Raw genomic sequence first — 24,368 nt, 5'->3', positions numbered from 1 at the left:
TATCAATCCCGGAAGCGCTCGCCGTCGACTGCGGTACTCCAGCTCGGCGAGAGGAGTACCGCGGAGTCGACGGGGAGCCTGCCTGCCGCGTGTGGACGCATGGGTCTGACGAAGTGGGTATTCACCCACGAAAGCTTATGCTCCAATACATCTGTTATTCTAAGGGCATACAAAGAGATGTGTCCCTTTCCTCAGGTGATGCCTGGAGTGGACTTTATCTGATACCTCTTTCCCTATCCCTACCCAACCAAAAGACATATTTTTACATGTGTGGGTTTAAACATCCAATTACGAATAGGTCATGATACAGGCCCATAATTTGGTAGTTTTAACATTTATGTGACATGGCATTCCCAAAATACAGTAACTCCTCGCTTAATGTTGTAGTTATGTTCCTGAAAAATGCGACTTTAAGCGAAACGATGTTAAGCGAATCCAATTTCCCCATACGAATTAATGTAAATGGGGGGGTTAGGTTCCAGGGAAATTTTTTTCACCAGACACAAAACTATATATTATATAGACATATACACAGTATAAGTTTTAAACAAACAATTGAATACTGTTCACAGCTATGATGATTGTGAAGCTTGGTTGAGGTGGTGAAGTTAGAGGGTGGAAGAGGAAGGGATATTTCCCAGGGAATGCCTTGCTGCTAAATGATGAACTAGCACTTGACTGAGCCCTCAAGGGTTAACACATTGTTGTTAATATAGCCTCTCACACAAGGCAGCACGAACACGAGGGAAGAGAGACAGCATAGCAGACAGAGACAGACAGACACCTTGTGTGTGGGAGAGAGAGAGAGATGCACACTGCCCCTTTAAGTAAGCTGACCCACTCTTAAGTGCATTGTCTTTTTAAGTGGATCAGGAAGTTGAGACAGCAGTTGCTGCCCCAAGCGCTCTCTGTCTCTCTCCGTCTGTGTCCCCTCCTTGCTCTATATGGAGAAGGGGTAAGCGGGGTGCAGGAGCAGGGGGGAGGGGGAGACCCTGACATTGGCCCCCTCCCTTCCCCCCCCATGCACAGCAAGCAGGAGTCTCTGGGAGCAGCTCCAAGGCAGAGGGCAAGAGCAGCACATGGCAGTGGGGGAGGGACAGCTGAACTGCCAATTGCTAGCCTGCTGGGCGGCTGCAGCACAGGGAACTTAGGGGAGCGGGGAGCTGATGGGGGGGCTGCCAGTCCACCCTGGTTCCAAGCCCCCACCAGCTAGCTGCAATGGGCTGCTCTTCCTGCAAGCAGTGGACAAAGCAGGCGGCTGCCAAACGACGTTAGAAGGGACCATTGCACAACTTTAAACGAGTATGTTCCCTAACTGATCAGCAACGTAACAGTGTTAACCAGGACGACTTTAAGTGAGGAGTTACTGTAATGAAAAGGCTCATTTATTTTGTTTTTATAATAATAAAAGCCATTTTTAAAGAGAATCTTACACAAATTCCAGTTAAAAATCTGGTCTAACAAGAAATGGTCTAGATTCTGATCTTGCACCATTTTATACTGCTGAACATTACAGTGATAAATTCATGGAGGAGGATAGGTCCATCAATGGCTATTAGCCAGGATGGTAGGGATGGTGTCCCTAGCCTCTGTTTGCCAGAAGCTGGGAATGAGCAACAGGGAATGGATCACTTGATGATTGCCTGTTCATTCCCTCTGGGGTACCTGGCATTGGCCACTGTCAGAAGACAGGATACTGAGCTAGATGGACCTTTGGTCTGACCCAGTATGGCCGTTCTTATGTTGACTTCAGTGGATTTACCCTAGATTTACACTGAATGGGAAAGGAATCAGTCCCCACGAGTATCTCCACTATAGCACAGCCAGAAATTGTAATACAAAACTTGAAACTGACTAAAGTGTCCTGCTGCTACTTGGCTCTTTGGAAATCACGCTCTCCACTGCCTGAAGGTCGGAGACTCTAGTTTAAACTCCTACATTTTTCACTAACCATATCAATAATGCCTTTTCTTGCAGTGTTGATACTAGAAGCAAGCCAGATGCTGAACTCATGGTGGAAACAAAACCAGCTGAAGACTTTCCAAACCCTCTCAACAGCAGCGATGAAAGCACAGGCAGCTGGTCCCAGCTAGTTAATGATGAGGACAATCCTGATGATACAAGTAGCTACTTGCAACTCAGTGAGAGATCCATGAGGTATCTGCATTCTATTTGTGTTTGTTGTACAATAGGGACTAATCACCAAGCTAAAGGTTTGATGATTGTGTGTCAGGAATGTGAGAGACGTGCAAGGTGTAATCAGAATGTACAGAAACAGAACTAGCTACAGAATGTGTCTTTTGTTTTGCAGTGCATGTTCTGGTTCTTAGCCAGGTCTTTGTATACATTAGTAGCTAGAATCCTACACAGAAAGAACTACTCAATCCCAAGCAACTGCATCATGCCCCTACAATGAAAGCACCACCGGACAAACTAATTACTGTAAACTATGAATTGTTTTATCTACTGCTGCTTGCAAACATGCTTATTCAGGCATCTTCCTGAGTAATTTACATTTTAGGATGTTGTACAGAGCTCTCTGTTGATTGGGATGAACACAGAGTAAAAAATTAGAGCCATTTTGTGACTGGGCTTGTATGGGAGCACAAGAAGTTTCTCCTTTCCCTAGAGTCCCTATATAGGGACAGCTTCGATGTAGCTACAGGGAGTAGAGGGTCTAGACTAGGCCAGCATCACTGGTAGCATTAGAGTTCCCAGCCTCTATACCCACACAGCTGACCAGCACAGTGGGAGCAAATTCTTAAAGGATGACAGAATGTCTGTTACAGTGTGCCCTTTTCTGAGTTAGCAGGTGCAATTGTAGCTGACTTGGCATATTTTTTTCTTGGGATTGCCACTACAGTGCCCCACAGTTTGCATCCCTCTCAAGGCCAGACTTGTCAAAAAAGTCATCTGGCCCTTAGAGTTTATATACAATTATGTTAGTCTGACTGACCTCAGCCCTTTAAAGATTTACTATTTACTAAAAGCTTTTCTCATGAACTATTAGGTAAAGCTAACATTTTTGCCTGTTAACCACATCACTCTCCTCAGCATTGTGAAGACAAAGGGGAAAGTACTATATTGGGGCGGGGAAAAGCAGAGAGTCTCTGAATGTCATATAGCACTGCTGGGTTAGTTGAAAGAATGTTGAACTGGGCTATGTATATGAGTTTGTGTGAATGTGCATCTCATTATGTACATGGGCCCAGCCTTTAATAAATTCTTAAATGTGAGAAAGCTAATATATTGTGCCTCGTGGCTCTTCCCACTGAGAAATCAATGCAGTAAGCTAGAGTGCACCAATCATTAACACTCTGACTTTGTAAAAGTTGATGGCAAGAGGTACTGCATAGTCACTATTTTGGTGTGAGAAAAATACTATAGGAGTTTTAATTGAAATAGACTGGTTCAATTTCACCCCTACTACATAGGATAAAAAATTCTCCATTGTTGGTGTTAATATGCACTGGGGTCAGTAAATACACAGCATCTTGGTTGTATAGTTATGCGGACAGAGTGATAATCTAATTTATGATGGTGTCATACAGTAAAAAGGCATTATCTTATCAAACATCCTGAGATGGAAAGATTCATTCTTGCAATGTAACCAAAGAGAATGCTTCCAAATATTATTGATCCCACTGAAAACATTGGCCCTGGTTGAAATCTCAGTCTATTTCATACTGGACAGCAAGACAAGACAGATTGCCATTATACCTGTAAATTCCATCAGATTCCCTGCAGTGTTCAGATGGTATGATTTACTGCACTGAAAGAGCTGCCTGTGTTATGGGTATGGAGTTACCCAGAAGGTAAGTAGTGAGGCAGGCAGAGAGATACCTTGCCTTACCCCACCATGTTCAGAGGTATTTGAATCTCCGCAGGTGTACCCAGGACATCTCTAACTACTTGATAGTCATGCTGTATAAAAACTCATGCAGCTTGTTTTTCTGTCAAAGGTTAGATGTTGGACTAAAATTCACATATCACTGCATAAGCCATTAACAAGATTGGGTCCATTATTTTTTTTCAGTTCAGAGTATCACTGGATACTTGACTCATCTAGAATTATTTTAAACATGTCAGTATCCTTGTTCCTGGGAATCATTTATTGAGCAGGATTGGAGTAATATGCCCTGGTTTTATGTAACCTGGGTTTAGAGCAGTAACTCTGTATACCAGGGGGACATCACATTCACTTTTCTTTGCACATTAATTAGAAAATGTATGGATCTGTGGTAGTGCAGACTGGCACTAATATTTAAACTTTTGCTTTGTCAGCAATGGCAACAGCAGTACCACTAGCAGTCTTGGCATTATGGACCTGGAAATTTATCAGGAAAACATGCCCTCTTCTCCTATGATTAAGTAAGTAGCCACTAAAATGAAGTCTAATATTTAGAAGTACTATTCCAATTTCAGCTGAAAATCATTTATATCATCCAAAACGTGCCAAACACCTGCTTATCAGTGCTTCTAAGATGCTGTTTAAGCTGTCATTAGTCTTAGATAAATGCACATGCAGGTACCCTTATGCAGAGTGACAGTACTAGCTTATGGTTAGGCTGTTCCTGGTGGACACCTTGAAGGATATATATCCACCATGTGCTTTGTTTAAAGATAGAATTAACTAAGTTATCCACTTCCCACTATGTGAACGCTCCTCAAAAAATAACTTTCTCAAAGGCTTCTCCTAATAGCAGTTAAGATCAGGATAGCAGAGTCAATTAATTTAAGCCAAGGAAAGAGAAATCATAACTTTCTTTACAAGAAGATGTATAATTTGGCCCAAGACACTCCTTATCCACTGTCTCTGGGCATGATTCTACCAAGCTTGCTCAAGAGCAATAAAGTTATAAAGAGATGTACAAGTACCTGCCTAAAGATTCTAGTACCCTGAAACATGGTATAACCTACTGGTAAGTGGTAGAATGCAGTGGTATAATTGTAGAAATTAGTATACTGTACATCATGCAGAGAAGATAGGCGCTTTGCAAAGTCACCGTGAGCCCCAGAAACTCCTCACAATCTACTAATGGATCACAATCCATTTTAAATCACTAAGGATTTAGCTTCTCCTGCTATCCAAAAATTCTGACCTTTTTGATATACACATATGCCAATCACCTTTCTGTAGAATTGTAAATATTCTGTTTCAACTGAGGATGATAGCCATAATAAAACATTTACACCTTTCTGCCAACACCATGGAGTGCTGATTGCTGCCCACAGACACTTCAAACTGACGCCTTTCACTTACATATGAAGTGCCTGTAGAACTAAGTGTTCTCAATCACTAGCCAGCTACTGGTGAATTTACCAGATACCAGCCAAGAAACTTGAGATTCTGTGAAGACAGAGGTCAGGAAAGGCAAGAAAAATAAGGCAATCTGTAACTACAAAAGCAAGGATCAGACATAGAATAGTTTGATATTGAAATAGAAGATCTAAGAAGATTTTTAATTGTAGATTCATGAATGGTGTACATATGCCAAGGAATTGCCTTACACTCATGATAAACCATGCAGTGAATGCTGCTATTTTAACCTTTTCCTCATATATGGCAGTGGCTACCAAAAAAAATGTATATGATCTTGCTTCCATGTAACTTTCCATTTAAGACTGGGATTTTGCAGTCTTTTTGAGGGGGATAATAGTAGTTCTTCCAGCCAAATGCTACCCATGCACAATTTCCCTTGATTAAGTAGAGGATGGGATCCTATGTAAATCTATGCAGTGGATGCTATACCTCTGCAACTATCACTGCAAATATCAAGTGGCTGTAACTTTATTACCAGATGTACAGCCTTCTGCAATATGTAGATAGTGGGGACCCACTCCTCCAAAAGGGAGGGTGGGGAGCACGGGGTTCTGTGACACTGAATCTGGAGTTTTCCCCTTGCTGTCTACCAGGAAAGCATAGTGGTACATATGAAATGAGGACCCCTTGACATTTTTGGAAGATATTGAAATAACCCAGTTATCAAAACAGAGCTGATATGCTAAAAAAATGACAGTTCCTGAAGCCACTATGGTTACATACAGCTAAGACAGGTATAAAAAGAAGGCAAGATTTAAAAAGATGCAGCATGGGTGGCACATGTCACAAGACTTGTAGTTTCTTACCCTGATTACACAATGGGCAACAGTAACGATATATTGATTTTCATGAAGTGTGATGTACAAGGCACTCTGCAAGCAGTATGTCATACTGTGGGGATAACATTGTGTAGCATGTACCCTGATTCGCATCTCTCCCCATACTGTTTATCATTTTTGCAACATTAGAGATTAAAATTTTACATTATAAGACAAATTCATCACCTCAACTCTAATGAAACAATGCTTTATACTGTTCCTAATATTACTAACAGGCTTTGTTGTTGTTTTGTTTCTAAGTGAATTAGCAAAAGAAAAGGCTTTCCTTAAAGAACAGCCAGAAAACATAGAGGGTAAGTGGAATTGTATCAGTTGTGACATAGAAATTTGACTTGATGTAGGGCTTCTGAGGTTAATACACATAATTGCATAGTGACTCCTTTTTCAGAAAGCACTTCTGGACTATCAGTGGAAACAGCCAATTGTCAAAAAGACCTACTGGTGATAAACTTTGACCTGGAGCCAGAGTGCCCAGATGCAGAGCTACGAACCACTCTTCAGTGGATAGCAGCTTCTGAACTTGGAATACCAACCATCTATTTTCAGAGATCTCAGGAAAACAGAATTGAAAAGGTAGTATTTACAGTCTAGGGCATAACATCAATGTACTTTAACCTCTGAACTGTAAATCAAAAGTTTGTAATGACAACAAAAATGCTTCCCAGCTGTTGTATATAGCTCAAAAGAATAATCACTTAAAATGAAAAGAACAGGAGTACTTGTGGCACCTTAGAGACTAACAAATTTATTAGAGCATAAGCTTAAAATGAGACCTCCTCAAATAGAGAACAGTATACACCAGTGAAGCAGATTTCACCTATTCAGGTCAGCCATTCCATTGCATGAAAGTGACAGCTGCATAAATCAGGACAGAGTTAACAAAAAAAGACCCTTAATGAGGATGTTCTTGGACAGTGCCAAGTGGTTACATGGAGTTTAACAAGCACCATGCAAGGTCTTAGTCTCCACTTAGGTCCCACTTAAGCCAGTTGGGGAAAATCCTGATCCCACTGATGTCAGTGGCAATAGGAGCAGAATTTGATATGGGACATAGAGTAGTGCATAAGACTCTGCAGGGATCCCATACATTGAGGTAAATTTCACTTCCAAAAACTGAAAGAGGGCCTTGTTTACCAGTGCTTCACTTGGCATTGGTCCCGATAGTGGCTCTACACCAACACTGAACCGCCCCTATTCCAGGGCCACCCTGCTTCAGCCCCAACACATTAGAGCTACCTCAGACATGACTGAGCTCGTGACTAGTTGCCCAAAGACCCAAGGAGCAATTCCTGCAGATGGGAAGAGTTGGAGCACAGCTGTGTGCTGAGCATACCTCCTTTTCCACAGCCACACACACTCAGAGAACTTCCATTTATTGTTTATTCTGCACAATGATTAGGGTTTTTTCAAGACTTTTCAGACTGTTTTATAAAATCCATAACAGCCTCTCCTCTGAATATGAGTGTTTAATTGCAACAATCAGCTTTCCACAAGGGTACCTACCCCAGTTAAAACTGATAGTCTTGCAGGACTGGGGCTTTAGCTACTAATTAAACATCACTTTTGCCAGCCATCTTTGTGAAGGCATAACTATCTTTAGATGGAGAAGCAGACAGATTTTAAACCTTTTCAAGTTTCATTATGGGGTTTTTCCAAAGCATCAAAGCATGCAAGCTCAAAATGGCCCCCAGCACTGTGGGCCCTCAGCTACATGGAGGATGTTTCATATTCCAAGGGCTTGCTTACTCCCCCTTAATGATAACCACAGGATGCCATTTCAGACAGTTTATGACTGCCAAAACTGTCCCTTTCCCAGGGTCAGCATTAAAGGTTCCATCCAGCCACCAGGTTTACAAAAATGTCAGGGTATTTAAATAAATCAATGAAAGAAAAAATATTACAGCCAATATTTTGGCATTTTAAAATAATATCTCTGGGAAGATCATTTTATGTAGCAGAGATATTGTTTGGTATTTCTTGAGTACATGCATTTGGGAATCATAAACATAATTTAAAATGCATTCAGCAGCAACTGTCCAAATTGCATCTTATTTAAGAAGCAGCTGTCAGCTTTACTCATGTGCTTTTGCAAACAGTTAATTCAATTGCTAAAATGCACTAGAGAATAATGAAGTACATCCTGCCTACAAAGCTGCTCTTGGAAATCACGTGCTTATTACATATAATTAAAATACATATTAAAAGTTTGGGACTCGGTATGTAAATAGCAAACAGCTACATGAGCTACAGATACACAATATTTTCTTGTGTGGTTTTAAACTGGAAGATGTATAAAAAGGAGCCTAATTAGTTATTGATTGTGAAATTCAAGAAAATGAAAAGCTTTGATTTTCATTTCCAAGCCTGAAAAAAGATAGGCCAGATGCATGACATTATGAAGTCCTTTATTAAAATAGGAAAGCACAAAAGTGGATACAATGTAGGATTTTTTCCAGCTGTTTAAGACTATAAATGAAATGTAACCAAACAAGAATACTGACTATGATAATGAAAGAGAAAAGTATTTTTCCTTCAAATCTAAGCTCTTCAGGTTAGATCCCTGGGGTTGTACAAGATACAGTACCTAAGATTTTGATAATGGGCTGTCAATATCATGGAAGGTTGTAATTATTTATCAGGATTAAAGATCTCACACAGCTGTAAACAGGAATAACTTCACTAATTTCAGCAGAATTGCTCTTGATTTAACTGGTGTCATTAAGAACAGAATCTGGCTCTCACAGATTATAGACTTTCAGAAATGAAATGCAGAGTTTCCAGATGTCCAAAAGTAGACATCTTTCAGATCCATATTTTATAGACAGACCCCTCAGCATATTGCAGTGCTATTGTGTGTATGCAGTGCCTGAAACAGTGGCGTTCTGATCCCTGGCAGGGCTCAGTAATGTCATCATACTCTGAAGAGTTATTTGCATGTGTTTATTTAACAAAAGCTGGTTAAGAATACACAATGAATGAAACCCTAAATGTGCCATTTTATCTAGTTTCTAGATGTCATGCGGTTAGTTCACCAGAAGTCCTGGAAAGTGGGTGATATCTTTCATGCGCTGGTACAATACTGCAAGCTACATGAGGAAAGCAGGGAGAGGACACCTAGCCTCTTTGACTGGCTTCTCGAATTGGGATAAGAAACCTCGTAAATGTTTGGCATTTTCATTTTAATCCAGCTTAAGTGGCAGTGGTTTGTGTAATGCTCTAATTTTCAAACATCAGTGCATAAAACGAGCAGAGATATAGAAACTCTGCAGACAGTGCACATAACTGTACACTGAGCAAAGTGAAATCAAGGTGCACCATATACTGTTATATCATGTGGGAGAACTTTGACATATTGTACTTTCGGATGTACTGTATTAGGAGAGGATGGGTGTTTTGCCTTTGAAGTGAATGGATAATATGAAGGATGGATGAAAATAGGATATATTTCTATAATCAAATATTCTATTAATATCCTTTAATTATTTCAATCAACTGAAATGGAATTATACACTAACAACATTCACTTTTTAAAACACTAATATGTGTACAGGTTAACTATTAGAACACTAGCGTTTTCCAGACGGACAGCCAAATGAATGCATAGGAGGATGTGCATCTTTAGATAAATAATATAGATATAGATATATAAGTATTTTTTAAAATCCTCACCGTGTCTAAAGGGGTAGAAGACTTTGAGCTATTAGACCTTTACAGGTAGATGATACAATAACAAGCTGCTGAAAATGCATTATAATTTCCTCATGTGAGACCACTTATTTCTTCTCCATAGCCTTTCACCATTCTTGTGTTTTTCTGGAGGAACTCTCAAATATTACTCTTTAAAAACATTCTGATTCCTTTCCATTTTAATCAGAGGCAGTTTGGACCAGTGGATAATCAGAAGATATGGGTTCTATCCCAGCTCTGACCTGCTGTGTCACCTTGAGAAAGTCACAGCACCTTTGTGCCTCAGTTTCCCTATCTGTGAAAATGGGGTGATGACAGTTACTTTCTTATGAAAGTATCTTATGTTTTAAGATCTATGGATAAAGAGCACTATATAAGAGATTATATAATTGTTAGTCTAATTTAATTGATTATTAAAAAGAAAAATCAACTGAGCATAGTCCTACCTGAAAAACTGATTGTATTGTCATACACATACCTAAACTTTAATTTTGTTTTTGTTACTTACAAAAATACAAAATGATTCTTAGCACCTATAAGCATTTGTTTACCTTAGGGCTACCTGCTCATTTTGGATATATATGTTTGGAATAAAAATGATAGTTCATGTTATTACAGTAACATTGATATAACTACAGTAGACTGCTGTTGAGAAGAACAGTTAGTATTATATACGTAATTATAAATTCTCTTGACTCTGCCAAAGAGATTGGTTTTGAATTTAAAGGGGAAAAAACAGCTTATTGCAGCAAAGCTCCTATTGTTTGAATTTCACATATACTGTGATTTGCTTTTTTGAAAACACAAGCATTCATTTTTTGTTTTCCCCTACACTAAATGATGTAAGAGAAATTCTACCTGTATTTCCCTGATAAAATTATATGAAAGAGATAGTTTACTTTCCTTATATCAGTATATGCTTCTGTAATTTTTCCTGAAATAATTATCCTTTTGCACTAAATATTTTTGAAAATTTTGAAATAGTTTTAAATAAATTATGAAAAAGAGCCATACTATCAGTGTTACCATCATTAAATCCATTTCCACCCTCTCACACTCATTTGTTAGGGAAAAGATTTGTCAGTGAATCAATATTTATATCTATGTGATAAAGGTACATGGCTAACCCTACATTTACTCTACAGTATACACAAAACAGTAAAGGTCACTTTATTGCCAATATAAAGGTTGATCTACTATATACACTAAATTTAACTGTACAGCTATTGGGCCTGTTCCTGAGAAGTGCTGAAGCTCCACAGCTCCAATTGATGCCAGTGGAAGTTGTGGGTACTCAGCATCTCTGAGAGGCTGACTGTTAATAACGTAAGTATTGAGTGTTACAGATTGAAAGTACTTTGTTTGTTCTAATAAATGGGGAAAGGTATTTATTTTTAGACCAAATCCAGTTAGTTGTCAGTATACGAACTTTTGCTGTGCTAGAATAAATGTTTACTTACCCTATAAAGCACAACTATCATGACTGGGTTGTAACAGTGTGATGAAGTTACTTCTGTACAGTAGTTCTTAATGTTGCAATCTAATCAGAAATAAATTTGTGTTACAGTATGTGTCCCCTTTGCCTTTCTAAAAGGTGTTGCTGTGTTTTTATTGCCTATTGGAAATGGAAACTGTGTAATACATTTTATTTGACCAACTAAACAATATTCATGACAATCATTTAGCCTTCCCAAACCTGCTTTTGCTGAATGCAAAGTTGAGGTCGCTCATCACCTCAAAGGCTCACGCCCCTAGTTTTATTTATTTATGGTCTAATTTTCGAAAGTGCTGCTCATCTCTAGTGCCCACTGACTTCAGTGGGATTTGTAGCTGCTCAGCACCTCTGAAAATCAAGCCACGACTTATATCTCTACTTGTAGCTCTGTTTTAAAAAGCGATGGAGTGGGTGATTAGATCTTAACAGATATCAGAAGCCAAACAGGGTCAGACTTGGCATTATATTGATGTGTACTTTTGTAAGAGGATCAGATGCAATAGGAAGTGAATCAGTAATAAACCAATATCCCTGCACAGTGTGAGAAGGCGCTGTTCTGCTGGAGGTACTGTCCTACTGATAAAACATTAACCTGTTTATACTAAGGTTATATGCAGGTTAGTTGTAGCCATAGCAGTTCCAAGATATTAGAGAGACAAGGTGGGGGTGGTAATATCTTTTATTGGACCAACTTCTGTTGGTGAGAGAGACAAGCTTTCAAGCCACACAGAGGAGATCTTCTGTTCTCTTCTGTTGGGCCAGTAAAGATATTACCTCACCCACCTTGTCTAGACTAAGGTCACACAAGTCTAAAAAAGGAACTGTTAGACCCACAGAGAGTGTCTAAATTCTGCCTGAAATTTCAGTTTAGTGAGTAATTAGCCTCACTCCTCCAGCTCCACACAACTCTTGAGCAATGGGCTGGCAACAAACTAGCGAGCAATATTAACGGTTTAAACCTTAAATTAAAATCTTAAGAGTGGGTGAACTTAAGTAACTGTCACTAACTTGTAATTGTTTCTAACATGCTTAGAGACCCGTGTCTATGCAATGTTATATTCATGTTATACCTTTAACTTCTCATTTAAGAATGGGTTCATTTTCATTTCCATTCAGAGAGCTGGGGCTTTGCTGAGGTTCCAAGTTTTATTCAGATCACATGGGACCTGATCCTGAAATGCTGAGCACCTGCACCTCCATTGAAATATATGGGAGGTAAGTGCTCATTGGGTCTCAGGATTAGGCTCAGAATAACCACAGCTACGCTCTCTCCTTTTTGCTCAGTGCAGGAGGGATGCAAGAGCTAAAGCAGGTTCCTTATTGTCGTTGGTTAAGCAGTGCAGAAATGCCTGAGTTTATTTAATTGTCACAAATGCTGCATACTCCTAATGGTCAGGTGTAAAAAAAGCCTTTCCCACTGCTGAACAGAAAAGGAAACCCAAGGTCAGGCTTAACTGGGTTGGGAAATCAGAATGGTGGTTGGGGGTGGGTGGGTGGGAAGGGGGAGTCCACTATCAAAAAGTGTGCTGCAAAATTACAGTGAATTTTAAATGTAGTGAGCAATGATGAAATTCACCAGAAAGGAGAACACCATATTTTATGGAGCTTCAGATAATGCCAGCAGCAGCCTACACTTGGACTGAGATCACTATAGCTCCTCAGCATGTGGCTCTGCCTAATAATTCTGCCTTACCCGTACATAGGTTCGAGGGGGAGGATGCAGGAAGTCTTCTTATAGTTAGCTCTTCCATTCAGTCTACTGCACACCCACGTAAAGGAGGAGGCAGAATCTGGCCTGCACTAAAATTCAATGAAGTTTATAGTACTCCCTGTATGAGTATAGTAGTAACTCCTCAACATAAGTTAGGATGGCAGAATTAAGCACTTAATTCTTAATTAAGCCAGATCTTGCTGCAGCACTGGTAGTCCTAACATTTGCATGGGAATTTAATTTTCACTAATATGTAGGGTCTGGTTTTTTTATGTTTAGCATCATTAATTTCTGATAACCCATACTCTTCCTAATACATTGTGCTAACATCAAAGATTGTCTTCTCACAAATCTTTGCTAAATTAACCAAGGCTGAAAACATTTTACTGTGGTTCAAAGTATGAATGATTATGATCTGCCTACAGTCAGCCTATTCAATTCAGGATTTATTTGTTTCCAGAGAGGCAAGTTTTGCTGCAGACACCGCCTGTTTATCTTGCATGGCCTTAGTACAGGGTTGTATAACCTGCAGAGAATGACTGTTACCATGAATCATGTATTCTAGTTTTCAGAATGTCAGGGAGACTGGTCAGGGATATGATTAGAGACTATGAGAGCTATTTAATAAATAAAAATCATCTCTAGCTTAGAAGGAAAGCAGCCAGTGTAGGGAGAGATTTAATTCAAGGCAGAGCCACTACTCTGAGGCTATACTAAGCCTTTGGCAACTACCAGTGAACTCATAATGCCACTGGTTTTAATGTTTCATATATCCCGTCCTGCAGCCATTGTCATAATTGGGAATAGGCCCTTAGAAAATAACTTGATTGCAGCTGTAAAGATGTTAGCATTTAGCAGGACAAATAGTTAAATGAGCCATCTGGTCTACCAGGCTAATTAAAAATGATTAATAGGAAGATAGTGGCTGCTATTTGTGAGGCTCCTGCACCCCCACCCTCCCACCAGCTGAGGAGGAAAGTGAGAGAGTGGAGAAAGCCACAGGAAAGCAGCACAGAGAGAAAAGATGATTAAGTGGGTGCTCCTCCTAACCCTCCACAAAAGGTCTGAGGGGCCCCAAAGTGAGAATAACCATGGAGTGACACAAGGAGTTGAAGAGGGGGCTCTCACTAAATAATAAGCACATCCTCTCCCCACAAAGCTTTAATTCCTGCTGCATAATCCATCAACCCCTTCTGAGAGGTCAGAGCTCATCCATAGAGGCTGGCAGCCAATGATAACCCTGCTACTGGTCAGCTGTAGTGCTATGACTGGTTTGGAGTTCTGGAGGTTGAGGGGAGACAGAGTCCCTGGTATAGCTGGATGGGACCGCAGGGCTGGGACGCTGCTGTCCCATGAATCTCTCTCTCTCTCTCACACTCACACTTCTTATTGGACAGGGTGGGAACAAATGCATTGGCTCTGCAGCTGCTTTAAAGCTGCAGAGTCCTTGTATTGCTGGATCCTGTTTCCTTGAGTTGCATAGGAGGGGAACACATGGACATGGCTCAGTGAGATGTTATACTGTTTGGAAAATACAAACTGCACACAGACACACACAAATACCCTCCATTTGATTCTGTCCCCCTCTCACACAGACACACTAACTCCCCTCCCCCTTTCATGACTTTGATTCTGCCCTCCTCATCTCTTCACAGTTATTGGTGACTGAACTGTCCAGCTAGGTCCTAGACTCCACTGTCTCTCCATAGAAAGAGCAGCTTTTCTGGGAGGTGGGGGGAAGGAAGAGGCAGCCCCCACTAGAGGTTCTTCACCCACCCCAGGTGAAGAGGTGAATGAAAAAAAGGGTTTTTTTAAATGCTGCATGCGCCATATTTAGTAATAACAATGTAACTTATAAACAATGACTAATACATGTTTTTCCCCAAAATATCCCAGTAAGAACATTGCACTACAATTAATACAACTTAGCACTTTTGCTCAACATTTTATTACATACAAAAAAGTAAATGTAGTATAGAAACACTCACAGGACATGTGCAAATAATGCCCTTTACGCATTTAATAGTACCATGATGCTATTTTTTATTACAAATGTTACATGTAAAAACAAACAGTGGCCTGTCAAAACATGCAGCTAACCTATTGTATTAGTGCTAATGATACAGATAACTAGCTGAATTCAGCAGTCCAAAGAGTCAAGCCTTTCAAAGTCCAGGGAACTGCTCTACTTCAGCAAGACTGAAAACTATCAAAGAGGGCAAAAGGAAAACAGAGTTCTGAAAGACTGCTGATTTTTGACTACTCTTATGATGTTGATCAAAGCTTCGAGCAAATTGAGCCATACCTCATCTTCAGTCAGCGCCATATCCTACAGGTGTTATCCTTGCTCCCTAGTAATAAACACATATTATGGGCGATTACTTTTGTCCCTACCGTATATATTTTCCTTCTTAATTAATACTTAAATAATTAGCCTGTAGACCAGGGGTCGGCAACGTTGGCACGCGGCTCGCCAGGGTAAGCACCCTGGCGGGCCGGGCCAGTTTTATTTACCTGCTGACGCGGCAGGTTCGGCCGATCGCGGCCCCCACTGGCCGCGGTTCGCCGTCCTGGGCCAATGGGGGCGGCGAGAAGCGGCGCAGGCGAGCGATGCGCTGGCCGCGGCTTCTCGCCGCCCCCATTGGCCCAGGACGGCGAACCGCAGCCAGTGGGGGCCGCGATCGGCCGAACCTGCCGCGTCAGCAGGTAAATAAAACTGGCCCGGCCCGCCAGGGTGCTTACCCTGGCGAGCCGCGTGCCAACGTTGCCGACCCCTGCTGTAGACAGATCTGTGTAAGTAGACTTCTCTTGCCTGTGTCTGCAAAGAGATACTGGAGCGCTTCAGCAGCTGCAGTACTCTGTATGGCTGCTGCCCTCCTGCCCCCCATGTGTGGAGTTCAAAAAGTGGGTCCAAGCAGTTGTGGATCCACTGTTCATGCCTGACCCTTTCACAAGACCCCCTCTGTTCTAAAGTGGATGGAGCTTGCACAGAAAACAGCTCCAGAGGCACTGACAGTTCAGTCCCATTACAGAGGTTCTCTGCATTCTGCCCATCTGCTATCCCAGGGGTCGGCAACCTCTGGCACGCAGCTCACCAGGGTAAGCACCCTGGCGGGCCGGGCCAGTTTGTTTACCTGCTGCGTCGGCAGGTTCGGCCGATCACGGCTCTCACTGGCCACGGTTCACCGCTCCAGGTCAATGGGGGCGGCGGGAAGCCGCAGCCAGCACAGCCCTCGGCCCGCGCCGCTTCCCGCGGCCCCCATTGGCCTGGAGCGGCGAACTGCGGCCATTGGGAGCTGCGATCGGCCAAACCTGCCGACGCGGCAGGTAAACAAACTGGCCCGGCCCGCCAGGGTGCTTACCCTGGCGAGCCGCGTGCCAAAGGTTGCCAACCCCTGTCCTATCCCCTCACGGTGCATGCAGTGTGTGAACTGGACTGGATCAGCTGTTTTGTGGATAAGGCATGCACATGGAAAAGGTAGCAGGGTTTAGCCTAAAGCTTTGTCCATGCCTATATTCAAATTTGATCATAGCAGTATGAAATTGAACCACAGTTCTTCAGTGCATTTCTCATTCTACCTTGGCTATGTGTTGGAAGTCACTGGTGCTCTCAACATGTGTAGAATGGTCCAAGTACATGTTTTGTTTCAAAATATAAAACAGTATAAACAAATCCCAGATAGTTACCTGTAATGATGATATCGCCTTTGTAGTTGAAAGCACATGAGAATATCTCATCAGTGTGTCCCTCTAATATTTGAATGCATTGTCCTGTATGAGGGTCCCAAAGTCGAGCAGTTTTATCAGAGCTGGCTGTTAGGATACGACTACCTTGAGGATTGAAGCAGATCTTTAAAACAGTGACAAGAAAAGTGACACCAGTTAGCATTCCAGCCTATATAACTGGAAGAGAAAGCATGATTTATATACTGTAGCTTTCACTGTATGTATATTTGAGAGTGTTTTATGTTAAATGAAGTAATTCCCTATAATAGTTTAACTCCCATTAAAGACCACTTACTTTACATTGCCAGGTTTACATATGTTTTTAACTCCTCATATATAATTTAAGGAGCATAACCTCACTATATTGGGTTTATTACACAATTAAAAATGTCATCACACAGACTATTTGTGAATTATTGGCTAGTAACAGTGCCCAACATATTGTGCCTCTTCCCCCCCACCCTGAAAAAAATGAACTTGCAAAACAACAGACTCCCCGTATTATCACATCCTTCCATGTGATATATGCAAAGACAGAGCAGCATTCAGTGTGCCCAAAAGGCAAATTCTGGCTCCCAGGTAGAGAAGCTAGTTCCAGAATTAGGGCCCTTGATGGAGAATGCCCTGCCACTGGCCCCTTCTCTTTTAAACCGGAGGAAACAAAGTATTGCATAGAACATAGTAGGTAAGATAAGGCTATCCTTTCTCAATCCAACTTTCTCTCACTACAGGATTTTAATAATCAAATGAATGTAGGGAAACGGTGTAACAGAGCAGTCTGCCCCTTTAAGGTTCTACAGAGCAAGGAAGCAGAAAGCCCTAGCCTAAGGAGAAGCCCAACAGCCAGCTGATCCAGCTAATGATTGGCTCTGATTCCCAGATGGAAGATATAAGTGAGGATCTAGGTCTGTAAGAGAAGGAGGAGATACAAACACTTCCCTGAGCAACAGGGCAGGTAAGCCTTGTGGTCACCCTGAGAGTAAGGGAGGGCCGTGAACCTTGAAATAGTGGATGGTAGAGGACTCTGCAGTATTGGTCCAGGTCAGGACTATCGCTTTTGTTACTTGTTCATATTTTTGTTTTTGTGTAAGAGAAGAATAAAAGCACCTGTTCTGAAGTGCTAAAAACAGAGTTGGGTGTGGCTGATTGTTTTGTCCCCAAGCTGGTGGACAGACCCACCAGACTACAAACAGCAAGACTTCATTTTTTTGCCAAGAACTAGCCTAGCTCCTAAAAAGTTAATATTTCAAACTTGGAAATCACCAAACAATTAAAGCATCATGGGCCTGCACACTAGTTTGAGTGCTCACATAAATCATGAAATAATGATCCACTTGAATGACAAGCAGGAAGAATTGCAATAATTAAATAACAATCTTTGCCTTTAGGGTAAAATTTCAAAAGCACCTAAGTCAATTAGGAGCCTTCATTCTATTTTCAAAATTGACTTGGGCACCTGACTTTCAAAGAGGCATAGGCTCCAACATGAATATGTTCTTTTGAAAATGGGACTTAGGCACTTGGAAAATTTTACCCTTAGTATTTCACCATAGAGACATGGGCCTCCACCCCAGCTGCACAGAGGAATAAAACAGAGTAAGGAGGGGTTCAAAGGCCCCTAAATTGGCAAAATCAGGGAAGCAGCTTGTCTGAGCCATGTTCCCCATCCCAACTGGAAGCTGAAAAGTCTTGGAAGACAGCATCCTAAGTAAGCACTCACCAATGGGCTATAAAAATCCATGCTTACATTTCATTTTGAAACTTATGCCAATGACATGTGATAATTGCTGGTTAGCATGATGTCACTTAGAAATAAAAAAAGAGGAGGCAGAAACCACTACACAACTCACCTTAGAGATTTCACCTCCATGACCTTCCAGCTTTGCAATGCATTTTTTTGTTTCAGCATTGTAAACTCTTGATGATCCTGTATTAGAAGAAAAACCATTTGTGACTGTTTTGCTTAAGTCTCTATATAAAGTATTTACATTCATTGGTAGTACTCCTCAGCTTGGACCCACTGAAGTCAATGGAAGTTTTGCCACTGACTTCAGTGGAAGCAGAAGAAAGTCCTGTATTAGGAATAACTAATTTAAGGCCTGATTCTTCAAATACAAACATGAGTAACTTTTCTCACACAAGGAAACCCACAGACTCTCACGCATATTTTCAGGATTGGATTCATGCAGTGGTTGCCTGTAAAAAGTCATGATTTGCCAACATTTAAGTACATGGTGATATTTGAAATCACCACAGGTTTCCCTTATACATAAAGTAGGTCAGGAAATATCTGTGCTCTGGTAGGAAAATATTGACTTTTTAATGGCTTTCACTGTACGACCTCTAAATATACACCCACAATTTGTATATAACCTTTGTGTAATCAAATACTGCATGTTTGCTAGTGTTTTGACCAATCTAGTAAGTGTCCCAAGTGATTGGGCTTCTGTAGGCCTACATTGTCATAAAGTGTTTGTCATAAATTACATTATTTTACTTCCTAACATAGGAACTACCCAAACCAGATCAGACCAGTGGTCTGATATCCTGTCCCTGACAGTGGTTGGTACCAAACGCTTCAAAGGAAGATGTAAAACACCCACATAATGAATAAACATGCAATAACATATAGCATCATTAATATGTGCTAATATTGAAACAAAAAAACAAGGGGGCTGGAATACAGAAAACTATTTATTTGGACTCATGAGAAATAAGAACCATGCAGAACACCTGAAATGCTATAATCTGCATAGCGGACTAAAAGAGAGAGAGAAAATCTGTGGCTATTTAAAGCTAATCAAGAGACAATTTTATTATCAAGGTAGCTAATGTGCAATCTGCTGAACACAATCATGAAACTAAAGTGTTTATTTCACCCCCTCATTGTTATGTATTCTCATTACATACTAGGAAGCCATAGTAATAGTTTCATTTTTAAGACTCTAACTAGCTTTCCGCTTAAACACAAATTTGTGCCACTCAGACCTAACTTCATCCAAAAGCTATTTTCTCCCTGCAGTCTCTCATGCACTTTCAACCACAAGAGAATTTATTTCCCCAGAAAGCTTGAGGTTGACTGGACAAGGCATCTTGAAGAAGATGAAAGTCTGAAAGATGAGAGGTTTCAGAGTGGTAGCCATGTTAGTCTGTATCAGCATGATGTATGCCATCATGTGCCAGCAATGCCCCTCTGCCATGTACACTGGCCAAACCGGACAGTCTCTACGCAAAAGAATAAATGGACACAAATCAGACGTCAAGAATTATAATATTCAAAAACCAGTCGGAGAACACTTCAACCTCCCTGGTCACTCAATTACAGACCCCAAAGTCGCAATACTCCAATAAAAAAAACTTCAAAAACAGACTCCAACAAGAAACTGCAGAATTGGAATTAATTTGCAAACTGGACACCATTAAATTAGACTTGAATAAAGACTGGGAGTGGATGGGTCATTACACAAAGTAAAATCTATTTCCCAATGCTAATTTTTTCCCCTACTGTTACTCACACCGTCTTTTCAACTATTGGAAATGGGCCATCCTGATTATCACTACAAACGTTTTTTTTTCTCCTGCTGATAATAGCCCACCTTAATTGATTACTCTCATTATAGTTAGTATGGCAACACCCATTTTTTCACGTCCTCTGTGTATATATGTCTTCCTACTGTATTTTCCACGGCATGCATCCGATGAAGTGGGTTTTAGCCCACGAAAGCTTATGCTCAAATAAATTTGTTAGTCTCTAAGATGCCACAAGTACGCTTTGGGAGAAATCTTTTTAATCTCTCTCTCTCTCTATATATATATATATATATATAAAAAGATACCTTAAACACAACGTGATCCAGATATTCTAGCCCAGAGTTTCTGGGTTTTGCCAAGCGGCACCCAGCACAGAAGCAGGGGGGAAGGGCAAAGTAATGTTTATGCTACCACTGCGTTCCTCTGTTCTTGGGGTCAGCCAGAGGCCTAAGGGCTGCTCTAACATTCACTCAGCTGCCAGTATATGAAAACACAGTGCTAGCCCCGATCAATTCACCTACCATCAGCTGAGGAAGTTGCAATACGCTGGCCAGTATAATCAAAACACACATCTAATACTTCATCATCATGACCTGTTAAAGTTGCCACACGTGTCCCGGTCACAGCATTCCACAGCTGCATGTGGATAAAAAGCAATAAATAAAACCCTATCCAAGTAATTACAGGCAATCATAAGCAGTCTTACTATTTATTTTGACTTGAATTGCTGGATGTGTATATAGTCAGTCAATCAGTATTGTGAATGATTACATACAAATCATATATGCACTGATTTAGTGCGTAACAGAATGTAATACCTTAATAAATGTATTATTGCATGACTACCCTGGATTTAAACCAGTGGAGAGGAAATGTATTTGCTTAGCCAGTGTAATGCACAGGAAATATTGCATGTCTGATAAATTTTGTGCTTCATTTCTACAAGTTTAATGTGATATCACTTAAGCAGAATTCTCTATTGAAATCAATAGGGAAGTTCCTGCTTACAAATTGATATGTGTCACTACCCATAGTCAGATCTTTCCTGAATGATATGTACTAATTAAATAATGTGTCATTTACAAAAAGTGCATTCTTACACCAAGGACCTGTAAGTAAGTTCACTGAATTCCAAAAACTGGCAGAAAAGAATGAGAGAGAGAATTCATATGTGGAGAAAGAACCAATTTTCATCTGAAATGCTATAATCTGCATATGCAACATTAAAGAGAGACAGAACATCTGTGGCTATTTACAGCTAATCAAGAGAATTTTATTATCAAGGTAGCTAATATGCAATCTGCTGAACACAATGTGCAGGATCTGGTAAGTGAATCTAACCAAATTAGTTCACTTCTGCACCTAGCACATGTGTTCCTCTCAGGCAGGGAGTAAAAAGGCTCTCAGCAGTCAGACAGAATGGCAGGCTTTTGATAATACTGCCCAAGCTACTTTTTGTATTCCTGTTTTAATATAGCCAGTACTAAAATCCCTGTTCATTTTAGTTCTGTGTTCAATATGGGACAAACCATGAACCTACACAAAAAAATCCACATGGGATAAGAAAGCTCCATAAGGTTTTCTTGTGGAGATTCCTTCAACTTCTGCCAGGGTGCAAGTTCCCCTATCACAAAAGAAGCAGGTAGGTTGGCACCCAGATCACATGGATTTTGAGGATCTATCAAGAGGACATCACTCTGCACACTGCCTCTTGTGCCTCCCTCTTAATTACCAGCATGATTTCTGCTTCTCCTGGTAGCAGCTGACCCTTAAGAAGTGATACAGCCTTATTCCCATTTTACAGATGGAGAACTGTGATACAGAAAGTTTAAGACCAACATAGTGTTCAGACATGCATCTGACGAAGTGGGTATTCACCCACAAAAGTTTATGCTCCAATACATCTGTTAGTCTTAAAGGTGCCACAGGACTCTTTATTGCTTTTTATAGTGTTCAGAGTTGTGGCTACTCATCCCCTCTGAAAGTCAGGCCACTGATTTCTAAAATTTGGCATCGAAAATCACAGGCACTCATTACTATAGGCCAGTTTTGAAAATCTGTCCCTTAGTGATTTGCCCAAGGTCACCAAGGAAGTTGGAGCCAGAAGCAGAGAACAGATCTCCTGAGTAACAGTCCAGGGCCTCAACCCCAAGACAATATTTTCTCTTTTTATCAAACAAATTAGAGGAAATTAGCTGTAATGGAGCACCAAGTCCTGCCTTCCAGTTTACTGGGAGACTGCTACAAACCAGCAGTCAGTTAAAAGGTTCATTATACAAAATGGATTCTGAATAAGTTACAAAGATTTCCTGCAGCTATAACAAAGAGTACAGGAATTCATTGTGTCCTAAATGAAATCTTACAGTGAATTATTTGTTGTGTAACATGAATAGCAACAGACAGACTATACAGGAGGTTTCTGTAAAGATCCAATTATCTTACCATGCATGTTTTGTCCATCGATCCCGTAACAATTAGAGAGCAGTCCCAGTTGAATTGTGCACTACTAATTTCTGCCCGATGACCTATTAAAGTATGCAACTTCCTAGCAAAAGAGAATTAAAATTCATATTTGTGCATTTGCATCAAAACTGAGATAGGTATAAAGGTATATGTTTATAAGTAAGCTAGAATGATAGTATAGTTAATGGGTCAAATCCTTTCTGCCTCATCCACTAGTCACTGAAATTCCTGGTTTTAGGTGAGCAGGGTTTGGCTGACTTTGTCTAAAACAGAGTGAGGCTGGTTCAGCATTCTAGTGGCACATCAGCATCCATTTCCATTCACTTATACCAAAAGTGGCTAGGAGTACTGTGGAAAGAAGCCCCATTTGTACTACTTTCTCCTTTAGAAAAATCTTTGACATGAATTTGGAGCTAGTGAATTGTAGCAGACTGGCAACACTAGTGAAGTCTTCTATTCATTCACAGTGCAAGTAGAGCCCAGACAGAAATAGAGCAAGTTTCTCCTCACTGCTCTGACAACATGTCTCATCAATGACCTTGAATGAAGTAGCTCAGTGAGACCCCAATTCAGCAAGGAATTTAAGCACATGCTTAACTTTAAGCACTTGTTTAAGCGCTATTGAAGTCAACAGGATTTAAGGGAGTACATAAAAGTTAAGAATGTGTTTAAGTACTTGATGAATTGGGAGCAAATTGATAGATTTCAAACTCTTAATAAATCTGAGCTGCTCTGTTGAGCCTACCAATAAGGGAGACATTTAGTGAAATGGATATGTCTGTTATAAATTCAAGTGTAACCCACTGGCTCATTTCACAATTTTTGATCACTTGTAACCAGGGCTGGATTCCAGCTGGTGACCTATTGGTAAAGAACTCCATGTCCCATCACTAGTCATCTGAGCCATTAAGTTTCTCTGTTTATGTCATTCTTTAATATGCTCTAGTTCAATAAATGTGCTTCAGAAGAAAGGTCACATCAAGAGTTAAGGGATTCTTTGAGAATCCCCTTGATAAAAAAATGGAGGTAGGTTTTTGTATTTAAAAATGTTTGATAAAAATAGCTGTAATGTTCAGAATAGACAGTATTGTGAAAGGAACACAATGTAATCGTGTATATACATTTAGTATGGTCACTGTCACTTTCATATCTCCAAAAATCATTTTAAAAATAATGCTTCAGAGCACCACAGTAAATAGCTGATTTATTAATATATATTTTAATTAACAAAATAAATATAAATCTCTGCAGATGACATTCCCAAAGAAGGAAACAAAAATCTATAAAAACCAAAAGCCATTCTAATACCAAAATGTGCACAACTATGAGCCCAATTGTGCACAAAACTCCCATTTAAATCATTGTTAGTTTTGCCAGTGTAATTAGTGCAAGATCAGGTTCTATATGACACAATCCAAATACTAGTGGGGACTCCACTGTATTTAGACCCTGTTTTGACTAAAAGAACAACCATTGTAGTGATCCAGAACATCCATTATTTAATCAAATGTATAAAATTGGCAACACTAGTAATCTGTTAAACTCTTCACACAGCTTTGCTAAACTGAGCTGAGTAATTAGTCATCAATGCCC

General features: G+C 40.4%; 2 protein-coding genes across 2 annotated transcripts in view; one reads left to right on the top strand and one right to left on the bottom strand.

The window, feature by feature from the left end:
- SPHKAP (SPHK1 interactor, AKAP domain containing) overlaps positions 1-9,311 on the top strand; it is a 119,947-nt gene extending 110,636 nt beyond the window's left edge. Inside the window, exons 9-13 of the mRNA XM_065411414.1 lie at positions 1,978-2,157; positions 4,285-4,371; positions 6,403-6,455; positions 6,536-6,735; positions 9,168-9,311. Coding sequence (XP_065267486.1) covers positions 1,978-2,157; positions 4,285-4,371; positions 6,403-6,455; positions 6,536-6,735; positions 9,168-9,311 — 664 coding nt within the window. The remainder of the gene's footprint in view (positions 1-1,977; positions 2,158-4,284; positions 4,372-6,402; positions 6,456-6,535; positions 6,736-9,167) is intronic.
- A 6,060-nt stretch (positions 9,312-15,371) lies between these two features.
- Positions 15,372-24,368, bottom strand: part of DAW1 (dynein assembly factor with WD repeats 1) — a 31,711-nt gene continuing 22,714 nt past the window's right edge. The window contains exons 9-13 of the mRNA XM_065411132.1: positions 22,755-22,857; positions 20,834-20,948; positions 18,632-18,708; positions 16,743-16,905; positions 15,372-15,406 (exon numbers count right to left, since the gene is read on the bottom strand). Of these exons, the coding sequence (XP_065267204.1) occupies positions 15,372-15,406; positions 16,743-16,905; positions 18,632-18,708; positions 20,834-20,948; positions 22,755-22,857 (493 nt within the window). The remainder of the gene's footprint in view (positions 15,407-16,742; positions 16,906-18,631; positions 18,709-20,833; positions 20,949-22,754; positions 22,858-24,368) is intronic.

Source organism: Emys orbicularis, chromosome 9, assembly GCF_028017835.1.
Source record: "Emys orbicularis isolate rEmyOrb1 chromosome 9, rEmyOrb1.hap1, whole genome shotgun sequence".
Lineage (NCBI taxonomy): Eukaryota > Metazoa > Chordata > Testudines > Emydidae > Emys > Emys orbicularis.
Note: the sequence above shows the minus strand (reverse complement) of the source record. Positions and strands in the feature narration are given on the sequence as shown.